The sequence below is a fragment of the Oncorhynchus nerka genome, linkage group LG20, assembly GCF_034236695.1.
Source record: "Oncorhynchus nerka isolate Pitt River linkage group LG20, Oner_Uvic_2.0, whole genome shotgun sequence".
NCBI lineage: Eukaryota > Metazoa > Chordata > Actinopteri > Salmoniformes > Salmonidae > Oncorhynchus > Oncorhynchus nerka.
Window position 1 is genome coordinate 6,981,698 of NC_088415.1, and position 15,212 is coordinate 6,996,909.

General features: G+C 52.7%; 1 protein-coding gene across 3 annotated transcripts in view; it reads left to right on the top strand.

Annotated features, from left to right (window-relative positions):
- LOC115123877 (guanine nucleotide-binding protein G(t) subunit alpha-2-like) overlaps positions 1-15,212 on the top strand; it is a 43,853-nt gene that overhangs the window by 14,280 nt on the left and 14,361 nt on the right. For all 3 annotated transcript variants that reach the window (XM_065005158.1, XM_065005159.1, XM_065005160.1), the window contains exons 5-6: positions 609-737; positions 4,830-4,959. In XM_065005158.1, the coding sequence (XP_064861230.1) occupies positions 609-737; positions 4,830-4,959 (259 nt within the window). The remainder of the gene's footprint in view (positions 1-608; positions 738-4,829; positions 4,960-15,212) is intronic.

Sequence of the window (15,212 nt, forward strand, 5' to 3'; positions counted from 1 at the left end):
CAACAGCCTGAACAACTCTATGTGAAGGAGATGTGTCGCGCTGCATGAGGCATTGTGAACAGAGTGCCCCATGGCAAATGGTGGTCACACCAGATACTGACTGGTTTTCTGATCCACAGATGCATATCTGTATTCCCAGTCATGTGAAATCGATAGATTAGGGCCAAATTCATTCATTTAAATTCACTGATTTGCGTATATGAACTGTAACTCTAAAAATCTTTGAAAATGTTGCATGTTGCATTTGTATTTTTGTTCAGTGTTTTTTTTTGGTGTTCAGAAAAATTGAGGGGCCAAATAAAATCAATCACGGGCCAAAGTTTGGCCTGTGGGCCGCCAGTTGGAGATCCCTGGTCTATGGCCTCTGTGGATGCTAGACAGTGCTGTTGTCTTTGGGGTCTAGTTACTGTAAAGCACTCTGTAATAACTGCTGATCTAAAAAACGCTTTATAAATATATTTTATTGATTAGTTGATTGATTTACTCTGCCTCTTTCCCACAGCTAACTCAGTGATCTGATCTTGATTGATTCATTGACTGCCTCTCTCCCACAGCTAACTCAGTGATCTGATCTTGATTGATTCATTGATTGACTGCCTCTCACACAGCTTCCTCAGTGACCTGGAACGCATCACCCAGGCTGACTACACCCCTAACGACCAGGACATCCTTCGGTGCAGGATCAAGACCGGCGGGGTCAATGAGGAGAGGTTCATCTGCAAAGATGTCAAATTCAGGTGAGCTACAGTAGCTAACTACCTGGCTCCTTTGTCATAGTACATTATAGTTCACCTGAAAAGATGTCAAATGAAGGCAAGGTAGTGTAACTGTTGCAACTGAACCAGCCACTTCTTATCCAACATCTTAACCATTAAATCAGGATACTCCAACACTGTTCCTGGAGAGCTACCCTCCTATAGGTTTAAACTTCAGCCCTGTTCCTGGAGAGCTACCCTCCTATAGGTTTAAACTCCAACCCTGTTCCTGGAGAGCTACCCTCCTATAGGTTCACTTCCAACCCTGTTCCTGGAGAGCTACCCTCCTATAGGTTCACTAGGAGGGTAGCTCTCCAGGAACAGGGCTGGAGTGAACCTATAGGAGGGTAGCTCTCCAGGAACAGGGCTGGAGTGAACCTATAGGAGGGTAGCTCTCCAGGAACAGGGCTGTAGTGAACCTATAGGAGGGTAGCTCTCCAGGAACAGGGCTGTAGTGAACCTATAGGAGGGTAGCTCTCCAGGAACAGGGCTGGAGTGAACCTATAGGAGGGTAGCTCTCCAGGAACAGGGCTGTAGTGAACCTATAGGAGGGTAGCTCTCCAGGAACAGGGCTGGAGTGAACCTATAGGAGGGTAGCTCTCCAGGAACAGGGCTGGAGTGAACCTATAGGAGGGTAGCTCTCCAGGAACAGGGCTGGAGTGAACCTATAGGAGGGTAGCTCTCCAGGAACAGGGCTGTAGTGAACCTATAGGAGGGTAGCTCTCCAGGAACAGGGCTGGAGTGAACCTATAGGGGAATAGGGGAATAGGCTTAGACATGCCCTCTTCACGACTGTCTTGGTGTGCTTGGACTAGGTTAGTTTGTTGGTGATGTGGACGCCAAGGAACTTGAAGCTCTCAACCAACTCCACTACAGCCCCGTTGATGAGAATGGGGGCATGCTCAGTCCTCCTTTTCCATATTTACCATAACAACGTAGTAGTGTCTATTCCGTAACAATGTAGTAGTGTCTGTACCGTAGCAACGTAGTAGTGTCTGTACCGTAGTAGTGTCTGTACCGTAGCAACGTAGTAGTTACATTTACATTTAAGTCATTTAGCAGACGCTCTTATCCAGAGCGACTTACAAATTGGTGCATTCACCTTATGACATCCAGTGGAGCAGCCACTTTACAATAGTGCATCTAAATCTTTTAAGGGGGGAGAGAAGGATTACTTTATCCTATCCTAGGTATTCCTTAAAGAGGTGGGGTTTCAGGTGTCTCCGGAAGGTGGTGATTGACTCCGCTGTCCTGGCGTCGTGAGGGAGTTTGTTCCACCATTGGGGGGCCAGAGCAGCGAACAGTTTTGACTGGGCTGAACCGGAACTGTACTTCCTCAGTGGTAGGGAGGCGAGCAGGCCAGAGGTGGATGAACGCAGTGCCCTTGTTTGGGTGTAGGGCCTGATCAGAGCCTGGAGGTACTGAGGTGCCGTTCCCCTCACAGCTCCGTAGGCAAGCACCATGGTCTTGTAGCGGATGCGAGCTTCAACTGGAAGCCAGTGGAGAGAGCGGAGGAGCGGGGTGACGTGAGAGAACTTGGGAAGGTTGAACACCAGACGGGCTGCGGCGTTCTGGATGAGTTGTAGGGGTTTAATGGCACAGGCAGGGAGCCCAGCCAACAGCGAGTTGCAGTAATCCAGACGGGAGATGACAAGTGCCTGGATTAGGACCTGCGCCGCTTCCTGTGTGAGGCAGGGTCGTACTCTGCGGATGTTGTAGAGCATGAACCTACAGGAACGGGCCACCGCCTTGATGTTAGTTGAGAACGACAGGGTGTTGTCCAGGATCACGCCAAGGTTCTTAGCCTCTGGGAGGAGGACACAGTGGAGTTGTCAACCGTGATGGCGAGATCATGGAACGGGCAGTCCTTCCCCGGGAGGAAGAGCAGCTCCGTCTTGCCGAGGTTCAGCTTGAGGTGGTGATCCGTCATCCACACTGATATGTCTGCCAGACATGCAGAGATGCGATTCGCCACCTGGTCATCAGAAGGGGGAAAGGAGAAGATTAATTGTGTGTCGTCTGCATAGCAATGATAGGAGAGACCATGTGAGGTTATGACAGAGCCAAGTGACTTGGTGTATAGCGAGAATAGGAGAGGGCCTAGAACAGAGCCCTGGGGGACACCAGTGGTGAAGAGCACGTGGTGAGGAGACGGATTCTCGCCACGCCACCTGGTAGGAGCGACCTGTCAGGTAGGACGCAATCCAAGCGTGGGCCGCGCCGGAGATGCCCAACTCGGAGAGGGTGGAGAGGAGGATCTGATGGTTCACAGTATCGAAGGCAGCCGATAGGTCTAGAAGGATGAGAGCAGAGGAGAGAGAGTTAGCTTTAGCAGTGCGGACCGCCTCCGTGATACAGAGAAGAGCAGTCTCAGTTGAATGACTAGTCTTGAAACCTGACTGATTTGGATCAAGAAGGTCATTCTGAGAGAGATAGCGGGAGAGCTGGCCAAGGACGGCACGTTCAAGGGTTTTGGAGAGAAAAGAAAGAAGGGATACTGGTCTGTAGTTGTTGACATCGGAGGGATCGAGTGTAGGTTTTTTCAGAAGGGGTGCAACTCTCGCTCTCTTGAAGACGGAAGGGACGTAGCCAGCGGTCAGGGATGAGTTGATGAGCGGGGTGAGGTAAGGGAGAAGGTCTCTGGAAATGGTCTGGAGAAGAGAGGAGGGGATAGGGTCAAGCGGGCAGGTTGTTGGGCGGCCGGCCGTCACAAGACGCGAGATTTCACCTGGAGAGAGAGGGGAGAAAGAGGTCAGAGCACAGGGTAGGGCAGTGTGAGCAGAACCAGCGGTGTCGTTTGACTTAGCAAACGAGGATCGGATGTCGTCGACCTTTTTTTCAAAATGGTTGACGAAGTCATCTGCAGAGAGGGAGGAGGGGGGGGGGGGAGAAGGTGGCAAAGAGCTTCCTAGGGTTAGAGGCAGATGCTTGGAATTTAGAGTGGTAGAAAGTGGCTTTAGCAGCAGCGACAGAAGAGGAAAATGTAGAGAGGAGGGAGTGAAAGGATGCCAGGTCCGCAGGGAGGCGAGTTTTCCTCCATTTCCGCTCGGCTGCCCGGAGCCCTGTCTGTCCTCGTAGCAACGTAGTAGTGTCTGTCCTCGTAGCAACGTAGTAGTGTCTGTCCTCGTAGCAACGTAGTAGTGTCTGTCCTCGTAGCAACGTAGTAGTGTCTGTCCTCGTAGCAACGTAGTAGTGTCTGTACCGTAGCAACGTAGTAGTGTCTGTACTCGTAGCAACGTAGTAGTGTCTGTACCGTAGCAACGTAGTAGTGTCTGTACCGTAGCAACGTAGTAGTGTCTGTACCGTAGCAACGTAGTAGTGTCTGTACCGTCGCAACGTAGTAGTGTCTGTACCGTAGCAACGTAGTAGTGTCTGTACCGTAGCAACGTAGTAGTGTCTGTACCGTAGCAACGTAGCAGTGTCTGTACCGTAGCAACGTAGCAGTGTCTGTACCGTAGCAACGTAGCAGTGTCTGTACCGTAGCAACGTAGCAGTGTCTGTACCGTAGCAACGTAGCAGTGTCTGTACCGTAGCAACGTAGCAGTGTCTGTACCGTAGCAACGTAGTAGTGTCTGTACCGTAGCAACGTAGTAGTGTCTGTACCGTAGCAACGTAGTAGTGTCTGTACCGTAGCAACGTAGTAGTGTCTGTACCGTAGCAACGTAGTAGTGTCTGTACCGTAGCAACGTAGTAGTGTCTGTACCGTAGCAATGTAGCAGTGTCTGTACCGTAGCAACGTAGTAGTGTCTGTACCGTAGCAACGTAGCAGTGTCTGTACCGTAGCAACGTAGTAGTGTCTGTACCGTAGCAACGTAGTAGTGTCTGTACTCGTAGCAACGTGTAATACAGTGTGCATTCATTGTCAGTATTTGTATGTGATTCCTGCTGGAGTTGAACCTTCAACCTTTGTATTACAAGTACCACGCTCTCACCATATACAAGAACTATGTGTAAAAAGCCTGGAGGAGCTCATGATACTGTACTGGAGTTACTGATCGCTCCTCTCCTGTAAAAAGGGCTTAATAATTGATTGATTGGTTAATTGATTGATTATTGTGTCTCTCTGATGGACAGGATGTTTGATATGAGCGGTAGAAGAGAAGAGAGGAAGAAGTGGATCCACTGTTTCCAGGGCGTCCATTGCATCCTGTTCTGTAGTTCCCTCAGCGCGTATGACCTGGTGCTGCTGGAGGATGAGGAAATGGTGAGTGATTACACACACACACACTGTTTCACATACATACACGCACACACACACTGTTTCACACACACACACACTGTTTCACACACACACTATTTCACACACACACGGTTACACACACACACACGGTTACACACACACACTGTTTCACACACACACACACGCACTGTTTCACACACACACACTGTTTCACATACACACTGTTTCACACACACACACACACACACACACACACACACGCACACTGTTTCACACGCACACTGTTTCACACGCACACTGTTTCACACGCACACTGTTTCACACGCACGCTGTTTCACACACACGCTGTTTCACACACACACACTGTTTCACATACACACACACACACACACACACACTGTTTCAAACGCACACTGTTTCACACACACACTGTTTCACACGCACACTGTTTCACACACACACTGTTTCACATACACACTGTTTCACACACACACTGTTTCACATACACACTGTTTCACACACACACTGTTTCACATACACACTGTTTCACACACACACTGTTTCACATACACACACTGTTTCACACACACACTGTTTCACACACACACTGTTTCACACACACACTGTTTCACATACACACTGTTTCACACACACACTGTTTCACATACACACTGTTTCACACACACACTGTTTCACATACACACTGTTTCACACACACACTGTTTCACATACACACTGTTTCACATACACACACTGTTTCACATACACACTGTTTCACACACACACTGTTTCACATACACACTGTTTCACACACACACTGTTTCACATACACACTGTTTCACACACACACTGTTTCACATACACACTGTTTCACATACACACTGTTTCACATACACACACTGTTTCACACACACACTGTTTCACATACACACACTGTTTCACACACACACTGTTTCACACACACACACTTCAAAGTTAATCTAAACTAAAAAAGGAGGCGGGTGAGATGAGAGGGAGGAGACGTTCAACCATACTGCAGCGAGCTAGTGGAGGTTGAGCCAAACCTCACCAACTAGTGACTGCAGCGAGCTAGTGGAGGTTGAGCCAAACCTCACCAACTAGTGACTGCAGCGAGCTAGTGGAGGTTGAGCCAAACCTCACCAACTAGTGACTGCAGCGAGCTAGTGGAGGTTGAGCCAAACCTCACCAACTAGTGACTGCAGCGAGCTAGTGGAGGTTGAGCCAAACCTCACCAACTAGTGACTGCAGCGAGCTAGTGGAGGTTGAGCCAAACCTCACCAACTAGTGACTGCAGCGAGCTAGTGGAGGTTGAGCCAAACCTCACCAACTAGTGACTGCAGCTAGCTAGTGGAGGTTGAGCCAAACCTCACCAACTAGTGACTGCAGCGAGCTAGTGGAGGTTGAGCCAAACCTCACCAACTAGTGACTGCAGCGAGCTAGTGGAGGTTGAGCCAAACCTCACCAACTAGTGACTGCAGCTAGCTAGTGGAGGTTGAGCCAAACCTCACCAACTAGTGACCGCAGCGAGCTAGTGGAGGTTGAGCCAAACCTCACCAACTAGTGACTGCAGCGAGCTAGTGGAGGTTGAGCCAAACCTCACCAACTAGTGACTGCAGCTAGCTAGTGGAGGTTGAGCCAAACCTCACCAACTAGTGACCGCAGCGAGCTAGTGGAGGTTGAGCCAAACCTCACCACTAGTCACCAACTAGTGACCAAACCTCACCAACTAGCAGCGAGCTAGTGGAGGTTGAGCCAAACCTCACCAACTAGTGACTGCAGCGAGCTAGTGGAGGTTGAGCCAAACCTCACCAACTAGTGACTGCAGCGAGCTAGTGGAGGTTGAGCCAAACCTCACCAACTAGTGACTGCAGCGAGCTAGTGGAGGTTGAGCCAAACCTCACCAACTAGTGACTGCAGCGAGCTAGTGGAGGTTGAGCCAAACCTCACCAACTAGTGACTGCAGCTAGCTAGTGGAGGTTGAGCCAAACCTCACCAACTAGTGACTGCAGCGAGCTAGTGGAGGTTGAGCCAAACCTCACCAACTAGTGACTGCAGCGAGCTAGTGGAGGTTGAGCCAAACCTCACCAACTAGTGACTGCAGCTAGCTAGTGGAGGTTGAGCCAAACCTCACCAACTAGTGACCGCAGCGAGCTAGTGGAGGTTGAGCCAAACCTCACCAACTAGTGACTGCAGCGAGCTAGTGGAGGTTGAGCCAAACCTCACCAACTAGTGACTGCAGCTAGCTAGTGGAGGTTGAGCCAAACCTCACCAACTAGTGACCGCAGCGAGCTAGTGGAGGTTGAGCCAAACCTCACCAACTAGTGACCGCAGCGAGCTAGTGGAGGTTGAGCCAAACCTCACCAACTAGTGACCGCAGCGAGCTAGTGGAGGTTGAGCCAAACCTCACCAACTAGTGACTGCAGCGAGCTAGTGGAGGTTGAGCCAAACCTCACCAACTAGTGACTGCAGCGAGCTAGTGGAGGTTGAGCCAAACCTCACCAACTAGTGACTGCAGCGAGCTAGTGGAGGTTGAGCCAAACCTCACCAACTAGTGACTGCAGCGAGCTAGTGGAGGTTGAGACAAACCTCACCAACTAGTGACTGCAGCGAGCTAGTGGAGGTTGAGCCAAACCTCACCAACTAGTGACTGCAGCGAGCTAGTGGAGGTTGAGCCAAACCTCACCAACTAGTGACTGCAGCGAGCTAGTGGAGGTTGAGACAAACCTCACCAACTAGTGTGACCGCAGCGAGCTAGTGGAGGTTGAGCCAAACCTCACCAACTAGTGTGACCGCAGCGAGCTAGTGGAGGTTGAGCCAAACCTCACCAACTAGTGTGACCGCAGCGAGCTAGTGGAGGTTGAGCCAAACCTCACCAACTAGTGACTGCAGCGAGCTAGTGGAGGTTGAGCCAAACCTCACCAACTAGTGACTGCAGCGAGCTAGTGGAGGTTGAGCCAAACCTCACCAACTAGTGACTGCAGCGAGCTAGTGGAGGTTGAGCCAAACCTCACCAACTAGTGACTGCAGCGAGCTAGTGGAGGTTGAGCCAAACCTCACCAACTAGTGACTGCAGCGAGCTAGTGGAGGTTGAGACAAACCTCACCAACTAGTGACCGCAGCGAGCTAGTGGAGGTTGAGCCAAACCTCACCAACTAGTGACTGCAGCGAGCTAGTGGAGGTTGAGCCAAACCTCACCAACTAGTGACTGCAGCGAGCTAGTGGAGGTTGAGCCAAACCTCACCAACTAGTGACTGCAGCGAGCTAGTGGAGGTTGAGCCAAACCTCACCAACTAGTGACTGCAGCGAGCTAGTGGAGGTTGAGACAAACCTCACCAACTAGTGACTGCAGCGAGCTAGTGGAGGTTGAGACAAACCTCACCAACTAGTGACTGCAGCGAGCTAGTGGAGGTTGAGCCAAACCTCACCAACTAGTGACTGCAGCGAGCTAGTGGAGGTTGAGACAAACCTCACCAACTAGTGACTGCAGCGAGCTGGTGGAGGTTGAGACAAACCTCACCAACTAGTGTGACCGCAGCGAGCTAGTGGAGGTTGAGCCAAACCTCACCAACTAGTGTGACCGCAGCGAGCTAGTGGAGGTTGAGCCAAACCTCACCAACTAGTGACTGCAGCGAGCTAGTGGAGGTTGAGACAAACCTCACCAACTAGTGTGACCGCAGCGAGCTAGTGGAGGTTGAGCCAAACCTCACCAACTAGTGTGACCGCAGCGAGCTAGTGGAGGTTGAGCCAAACCTCACCAACTAGTGACTGCAGCGAGCTAGTGGAGGTTGAGCCAAACCTCACCAACTAGTGTGACCGCAGCGAGCTAGTGGAGGTTGAGCCAAACCTCACCAACTAGTGACTGCAGCGAGCTAGTGGAGGTTGAGCCAAACCTCACCAACTAGTGACTGCAGCGAGCTAGTGGAGGTTGAGCCAAACCTCACCAACTAGTGACTGCAGCGAGCTAGTGGAGGTTGAGCCAAACCTCACCAACTAGTGTGACCGCAGCGAGCTAGTGGAGGTTGAGCCAAACCTCACCAACTAGTGTGACTGCAGCGAGCTAGTGGAGGTTGAGCCAAACCTCACCAACTAGTGTGACTGCAGCGAGCTAGTGGAGGTTGAGACAAACCTCACCAACTAGTGACTGCAGCGAGCTAGTGGAGGTTGAGCCAAACCTCACCAACTAGTGTGACTGCAGCGAGCTAGTGGAGGTTGAGACAAACCTCACCAACTAGTGACTGCAGCGAGCTAGTGGAGGTTGAGACAAACCTCACCAACTAGTGACTGCAGCGAGCTAGTGGAGGTTGAGCCAAACCTCACCAACTAGTGACTGCAGCGAGCTAGTGGAGGTTGAGCCAAACCTCACCAACTAGTGTGACCGCAGCGAGCTAGTGGAGGTTGAGCCAAACCTCACCAACTAGTGTGACCGCAGCGAGCTAGTGGAGGTTGAGCCAAACCTCACCAACTAGTGACCGCAGCGAGCTAGTGGAGGTTGAGCCAAACCTCACCAACTAGTGTGACCGCAGCGAGCTAGTGGAGGTTGAGCCAAACCTCACCAACTAGTGTGACCGCAGCGAGCTAGTGGAGGTTGAGCCAAACCTCACCAACTAGTGTGACCGCAGCGAGCTAGTGGAGGTTGAGCCAAACCTCACCAACTAGTGACCGCAGCGAGCTAGTGGAGGTGAGCCAAACCTCACCAACTAGTGTGACCGCAGCGAGCTAGTGGAGGTTGAGCCAAACCTCACCAACTAGTGTGACCGCAGCGAGCTAGTGGAGGTTGAGCCAAACCTCACCAACTAGTGACTGCAGCGAGCTAGTGGAGGTTGAGCCAAACCTCACCAACTAGTGACTGCAGCGAGCTAGTGGAGGTTGAGCCAAACCTCACCAACTAGTGTGACCGCAGCGAGCTAGTGGAGGTTGAGCCAAACCTCACCAACTAGTGTGACCGCAGCGAGCTAGTGGAGGTTGAGCCAAACCTCACCAACTAGTGTGACCGCAGCGAGCTAGTGGAGGTTGAGCCAAACCTCACCAACTAGTGACTGCAGCGAGCTAGTGGAGGTTGAGCCAAACCTCACCAACTATTGACCGCAGCGAGCTAGTGGAGGTTGAGACAAACCTCACCAACTAGTGACTGCAGCGAGCTAGTGGAGGTTGAGACAAACCTCACCAACTAGTGACTGCAGCGAGCTAGTGGAGGTTGAGCCAAACCTCACCAACTAGTGACTGCAGCGTGCTAGTGGAGGTTGAGCCAAACCTCACCAACTAGTGTGACCGCAGCGAGCTAGTGGAGGTTGAGCCAAACCTCACCAACTAGTGACTGCAGCGAGCTAGTGGAGGTTGAGCCAAACCTCACCAACTAGTGACTGCAGCGAGCTAGTGGAGGTTGAGCCAAACCTCACCAACTAGTGTGACCGCAGCGAGCTAGTGGAGGTTGAGCCAAACCTCACCAACTAGTGACTGCAGCGAGCTAGTGGAGGTTGAGACAAACCTCACCAACTAGTGACCGCAGCGAGCTAGTGGAGGTTGAGCCAAACCTCACCAACTAGTGTGACCGCAGCGAGCTAGTGGAGGTTGAGCCAAACCTCACCAACTAGTGACTGCAGCGAGCTAGTGGAGGTTGAGACAAACCTCACCAACTAGTGTGACCGCAGCGAGCTAGTGGAGGTTGAGCCAAACCTCACCAACTAGTGTGACCGCAGCGAGCTAGTGGAGGTTGAGCCAAACCTCACCAACTAGTGACCGCAGCGAGCTAGTGGAGGTTGAGCCAAACCTCACCAACTAGTGACCGCAGCGAGCTAGTGGAGGTTGAGCCAAACCTCACCAACTAGTGTGACCGCAGCGAGCTAGTGGAGGTTGAGCCAAACCTCACCAACTAGTGTGACTGCAGCGAGCTAGTGGAGGTTGAGCCAAACCTCACCAACTAGTGTGACCGCAGCGAGCTAGTGGAGGTTGAGCCAAACCTCACCAACTAGTGTGACCGCAGCGAGCTAGTGGAGGTTGAGCCAAACCTCACCAACTAGTGACCGCAGCGAGCTAGTGGAGGTTGAGCCAAACCTCACCAACTAGTGTGACCGCAGCGAGCTAGTGGAGGTTGAGCCAAACCTCACCAACTAGTGACTGCAGCGAGCTAGTGGAGGTTGAGCCAAACCTCACCAACTAGTGTGACCGCAGCGAGCTAGTGGAGGTTGAGCCAAACCTCACCAACTAGTGTGACCGCAGCGAGCTAGTGGAGGTTGAGCCAAACCTCACCAACTAGTGTGACCGCAGCGAGCTAGTGGAGGTTGAGCCAAACCTCACCAACTAGTGACTGCAGCGAGCTAGTGGAGGTTGAGCCAAACCTCACCAACTAGTGACTGCAGCGAGCTAGTGGAGGTTGAGCCAAACCTCACCAACTAGTGACTGCAGCGAGCTAGTGGAGGTTGAGACAAACCTCACCAACTAGTGTGACCGCAGCGAGCTAGTGGAGGTTGAGCCAAACCTCACCAACTAGTGTGACCGCAGCGAGCTAGTGGAGGTTGAGCCAAACCTCACCAACTAGTGACTGCAGCGAGCTAGTGGAGGTTGAGCCAAACCTCACCAACTAGTGTGACCGCAGCGAGCTAGTGGAGGTTGAGCCAAACGAGCTAGTGGAGGTTGAGCCAAACCTCACCAACTAGTGACCGCAGCGAGCTAGTGGAGGTTGAGACAAACCTCACCAACTAGTGACCGCAGCGAGCTAGTGGAGGTTGAGACAAACCTCACCAACTAGTGACCGCAGCGAGCTAGTGGAGGTTGAGCCAAACCTCACCAACTAGTGTGACCGCAGCGAGCTAGTGGAGGTTGAGCCAAACCTCACCAACTAGTGACTGCAGCGAGCTAGTGGAGGTTGAGACAAACCTCACCAACTAGTGTGACCGCAGCGAGCTAGTGGAGGTTGAGCCAAACCTCACCAACTAGTGACCGCAGCGAGCTAGTGGAGGTTGAGCCAAACCTCACCAACTAGTGTGACCGCAGCGAGCTAGTGGAGGTTGAGCCAAACCTCACCAACTAGTGACCGCAGCGAGCTAGTGGAGGTTGAGCCAAACCTCACCAACTAGTGTGACCGCAGCGAGCTAGTGGAGGTTGAGCCAAACCTCACCAACTAGTGTGACTGCAGCGAGCTAGTGGAGGTTGAGCCAAACCTCACCAACTAGTGACCGCAGCGAGCTAGTGGAGGTTGAGACAAACCTCACCAACTAGTGACCGCAGCGAGCTAGTGGAGGTTGAGCCAAACCTCACCAACTAGTGTGACCGCAGCGAGCTAGTGGAGGTTGAGCCAAACCTCACCAACTAGTGACTGCAGCGAGCTAGTGGAGGTTGAGACAAACCTCACCAACTAGTGTGACCGCAGCGAGCTAGTGGAGGTTGAGCCAAACCAACTAGTGACCGCAGCGAGCTAGTGGAGGTTGAGCCAAACCTCACCAACTAGTGTGACCGCAGCGAGCTAGTGGAGGTTGAGCCAAACCTCACCAACTAGTGACCGCAGCGAGCTAGTGGAGGTTGAGCCAAACCTCACCAACTAGTGTGACCGCAGCGAGCTAGTGGAGGTTGAGCCAAACCTCACCAACTAGTGTGACCGCAGCGAGCTAGTGGAGGTTGAGCCAAACCTCACCAACTAGTGACTGCAGCGAGCTAGTGGAGGTTGAGCCAAACCTCACCAACTAGTGACTGCAGCGAGCTAGTGGAGGTTGAGACAAACCTCACCAACTAGTGTGACCGCAGCGAGCTAGTGGAGGTTGAGCCAAACCTCACCAACTAGTGTGACCGCAGCGAGCTAGTGGAGGTTGAGACAAACCTCACCAACTAGTGTGACCGCAGCGAGCTAGTGGAGGTTGAGCCAAACCTCACCAACTAGTGACCGCAGCGAGCTAGTGGAGGTTGAGCCAAACCTCACCAACTAGTGTGACCGCAGCGAGCTAGTGGAGGTTGAGCCAAACCTCACCAACTAGTGTGACCGCAGCGAGCTAGTGGAGGTTGAGCCAAACCTCACCAACTAGTGTGACCGCAGCGAGCTAGTGGAGGTTGAGCCAAACCTCACCAACTAGTGTGACCGCAGCGAGCTAGTGGAGGTTGAGCCAAACCTCACCAACTAGTGACTGCAGCGAGCTAGTGGAGGTTGAGCCAAACCTCACCAACTAGTGACTGCAGCGAGCTAGTGGAGGTTGAGACAAACCTCACCAACTAGTGTGACCGCAGCGAGCTAGTGGAGGTTGAGCCAAACCTCACCAACTAGTGTGACCGCAGCGAGCTAGTGGAGGTTGAGCCAAACCTCACCAACTAGTGACTGCAGCGAGCTAGTGGAGGTTGAGCCAAACCTCACCAACTAGTGTGACCGCAGCGAGCTAGTGGAGGTTGAGCCAAACCTCACCAACTAGTGACCGCAGCGAGCTAGTGGAGGTTGTGCCAAACCTCACCAACTAGTGTGACCGCAGCGAGCTAGTGGAGGTTGAGCCAAACCTCACCAACTAGTGACTGCAGCGAGCTAGTGGAGGTTGAGACAAACCTCACCAACTAGTGTGACCGCAGCGAGCTAGTGGAGGTTGAGACAAACCTCACCAACTAGTGTGACCGCAGCGAGCTAGTGGAGGTTGAGACAAACCTCACCAACTAGTGTGACCGCAGCGAGCTAGTGGAGGTTGAGCCAAACCTCACCAACTAGTGACTGCAGCGAGCTAGTGGAGGTTGAGCCAAACCTCACCAACTAGTGACCGCAGCGAGCTAGTGGAGGTTGAGCCAAACCTCACCAACTAGTGTGACTGCAGCGAGCTAGTGGAGGTTGAGCCAAACCTCACCAACTAGTGACCGCAGCGAGCTAGTGGAGGTTGAGCCAAACCTCACCAACTAGTGTGACCGCAGCGAGCTAGTGGAGGTTGAGCCAAACCTCACCAACTAGTGACCGCAGCGAGCTAGTGGAGGTTGAGCCAAACCTCACCAACTAGTGACTGCAGCGAGCTAGTGGAGGTTGAGCCAAACCTCACCAACTAGTGTGACCGCATCGAGCTAGTGGAGGTTGAGCCAAACCTCACCAACTAGTGTGACCGCAGCGAGCTAGTGGAGGTTGAGCCAAACCTCACCAACTAGTGACCGCAGCGAGCTAGTGGAGGTTGAGCCAAACCTCACCAACTAGTGACCGCAGCGAGCTAGTGGAGGTTGAGCCAAACCTCACCAACTAGTGTGACTGCAGCGAGCTAGTGGAGGTTGAGCCAAACCTCACCAACTAGTGACCGCAGCGAGCTAGTGGAGGTTGAGCCAAACCTCACCAACTAGTGTGACCGCAGCGAGCTAGTGGAGGTTGAGCCAAACCTCACCAACTAGTGACCGCAGCGAGCTAGTGGAGGTTGAGCCAAACCTCACCAACTAGTGTGACCGCAGCGAGCTAGTGGAGGTTGAGACAAACCTCACCAACTAGTGTGACCGCAGCGAGCTAGTGGAGGTTGAGCCAAACCTCACCAACTAGTGTGACTGCAGCGAGCTAGTGGAGGTTGAGACAAACCTCACCAACTAGTGACCGCAGCGAGCTAGTGGAGGTTGAGCCAAACCTCACCAACTAGTGTGACCGCAGCGAGCTAGTGGAGGTTGAGCCAAACCTCACCAACTAGTGACCGCAGCGAGCTAGTGGAGGTTGAGCCAAACCTCACCAACTAGTGACCGCAGCGAGCTAGTGGAGGTTGAGACAAACCTCACCAACTAGTGACCGCAGCGAGCTAGTGGAGGTTGAGCCAAACCTCACCAACTAGTGTGACCGCAGCGAGCTAGTGGAGGTTGAGCCAAACCTCACCAACTAGTGACTGCAGCGAGCTAGTGGAGGTTGAGACAAACCTCACCAACTAGTGTGACCGCAGCGAGCTAGTGGAGGTTGAGCCAAACCTCACCAACTAGTGACCGCAGCGAGCTAGTGGAGGTTGAGCCAAACCTCACCAACTAGTGTGACCGCAGCGAGCTAGTGGAGGTTGAGCCAAACCTCACCAACTAGTGACCGCAGCGAGCTAGTGGAGGTTGAGCCAAACCTCACCAACTAGTGACCGCAGCGAGCTAGTGGAGGTTGAGCCAAACCTCACCAACTATTGACCGCAGCGAGCTAGTGGAGGTTGAGCCAAACCTCACCAACTAGTGTGACCGCAGCGAGCTAGTGGAGGTTGAGCCAAACCTCACCAACTAGTGTGACCGCAGCGAGCTAGTGGAGGTTGAGCCAAACCTCACCAACTAGTGTGACCGCAGCGAGCTAGTGGAGGTTGAGCCAA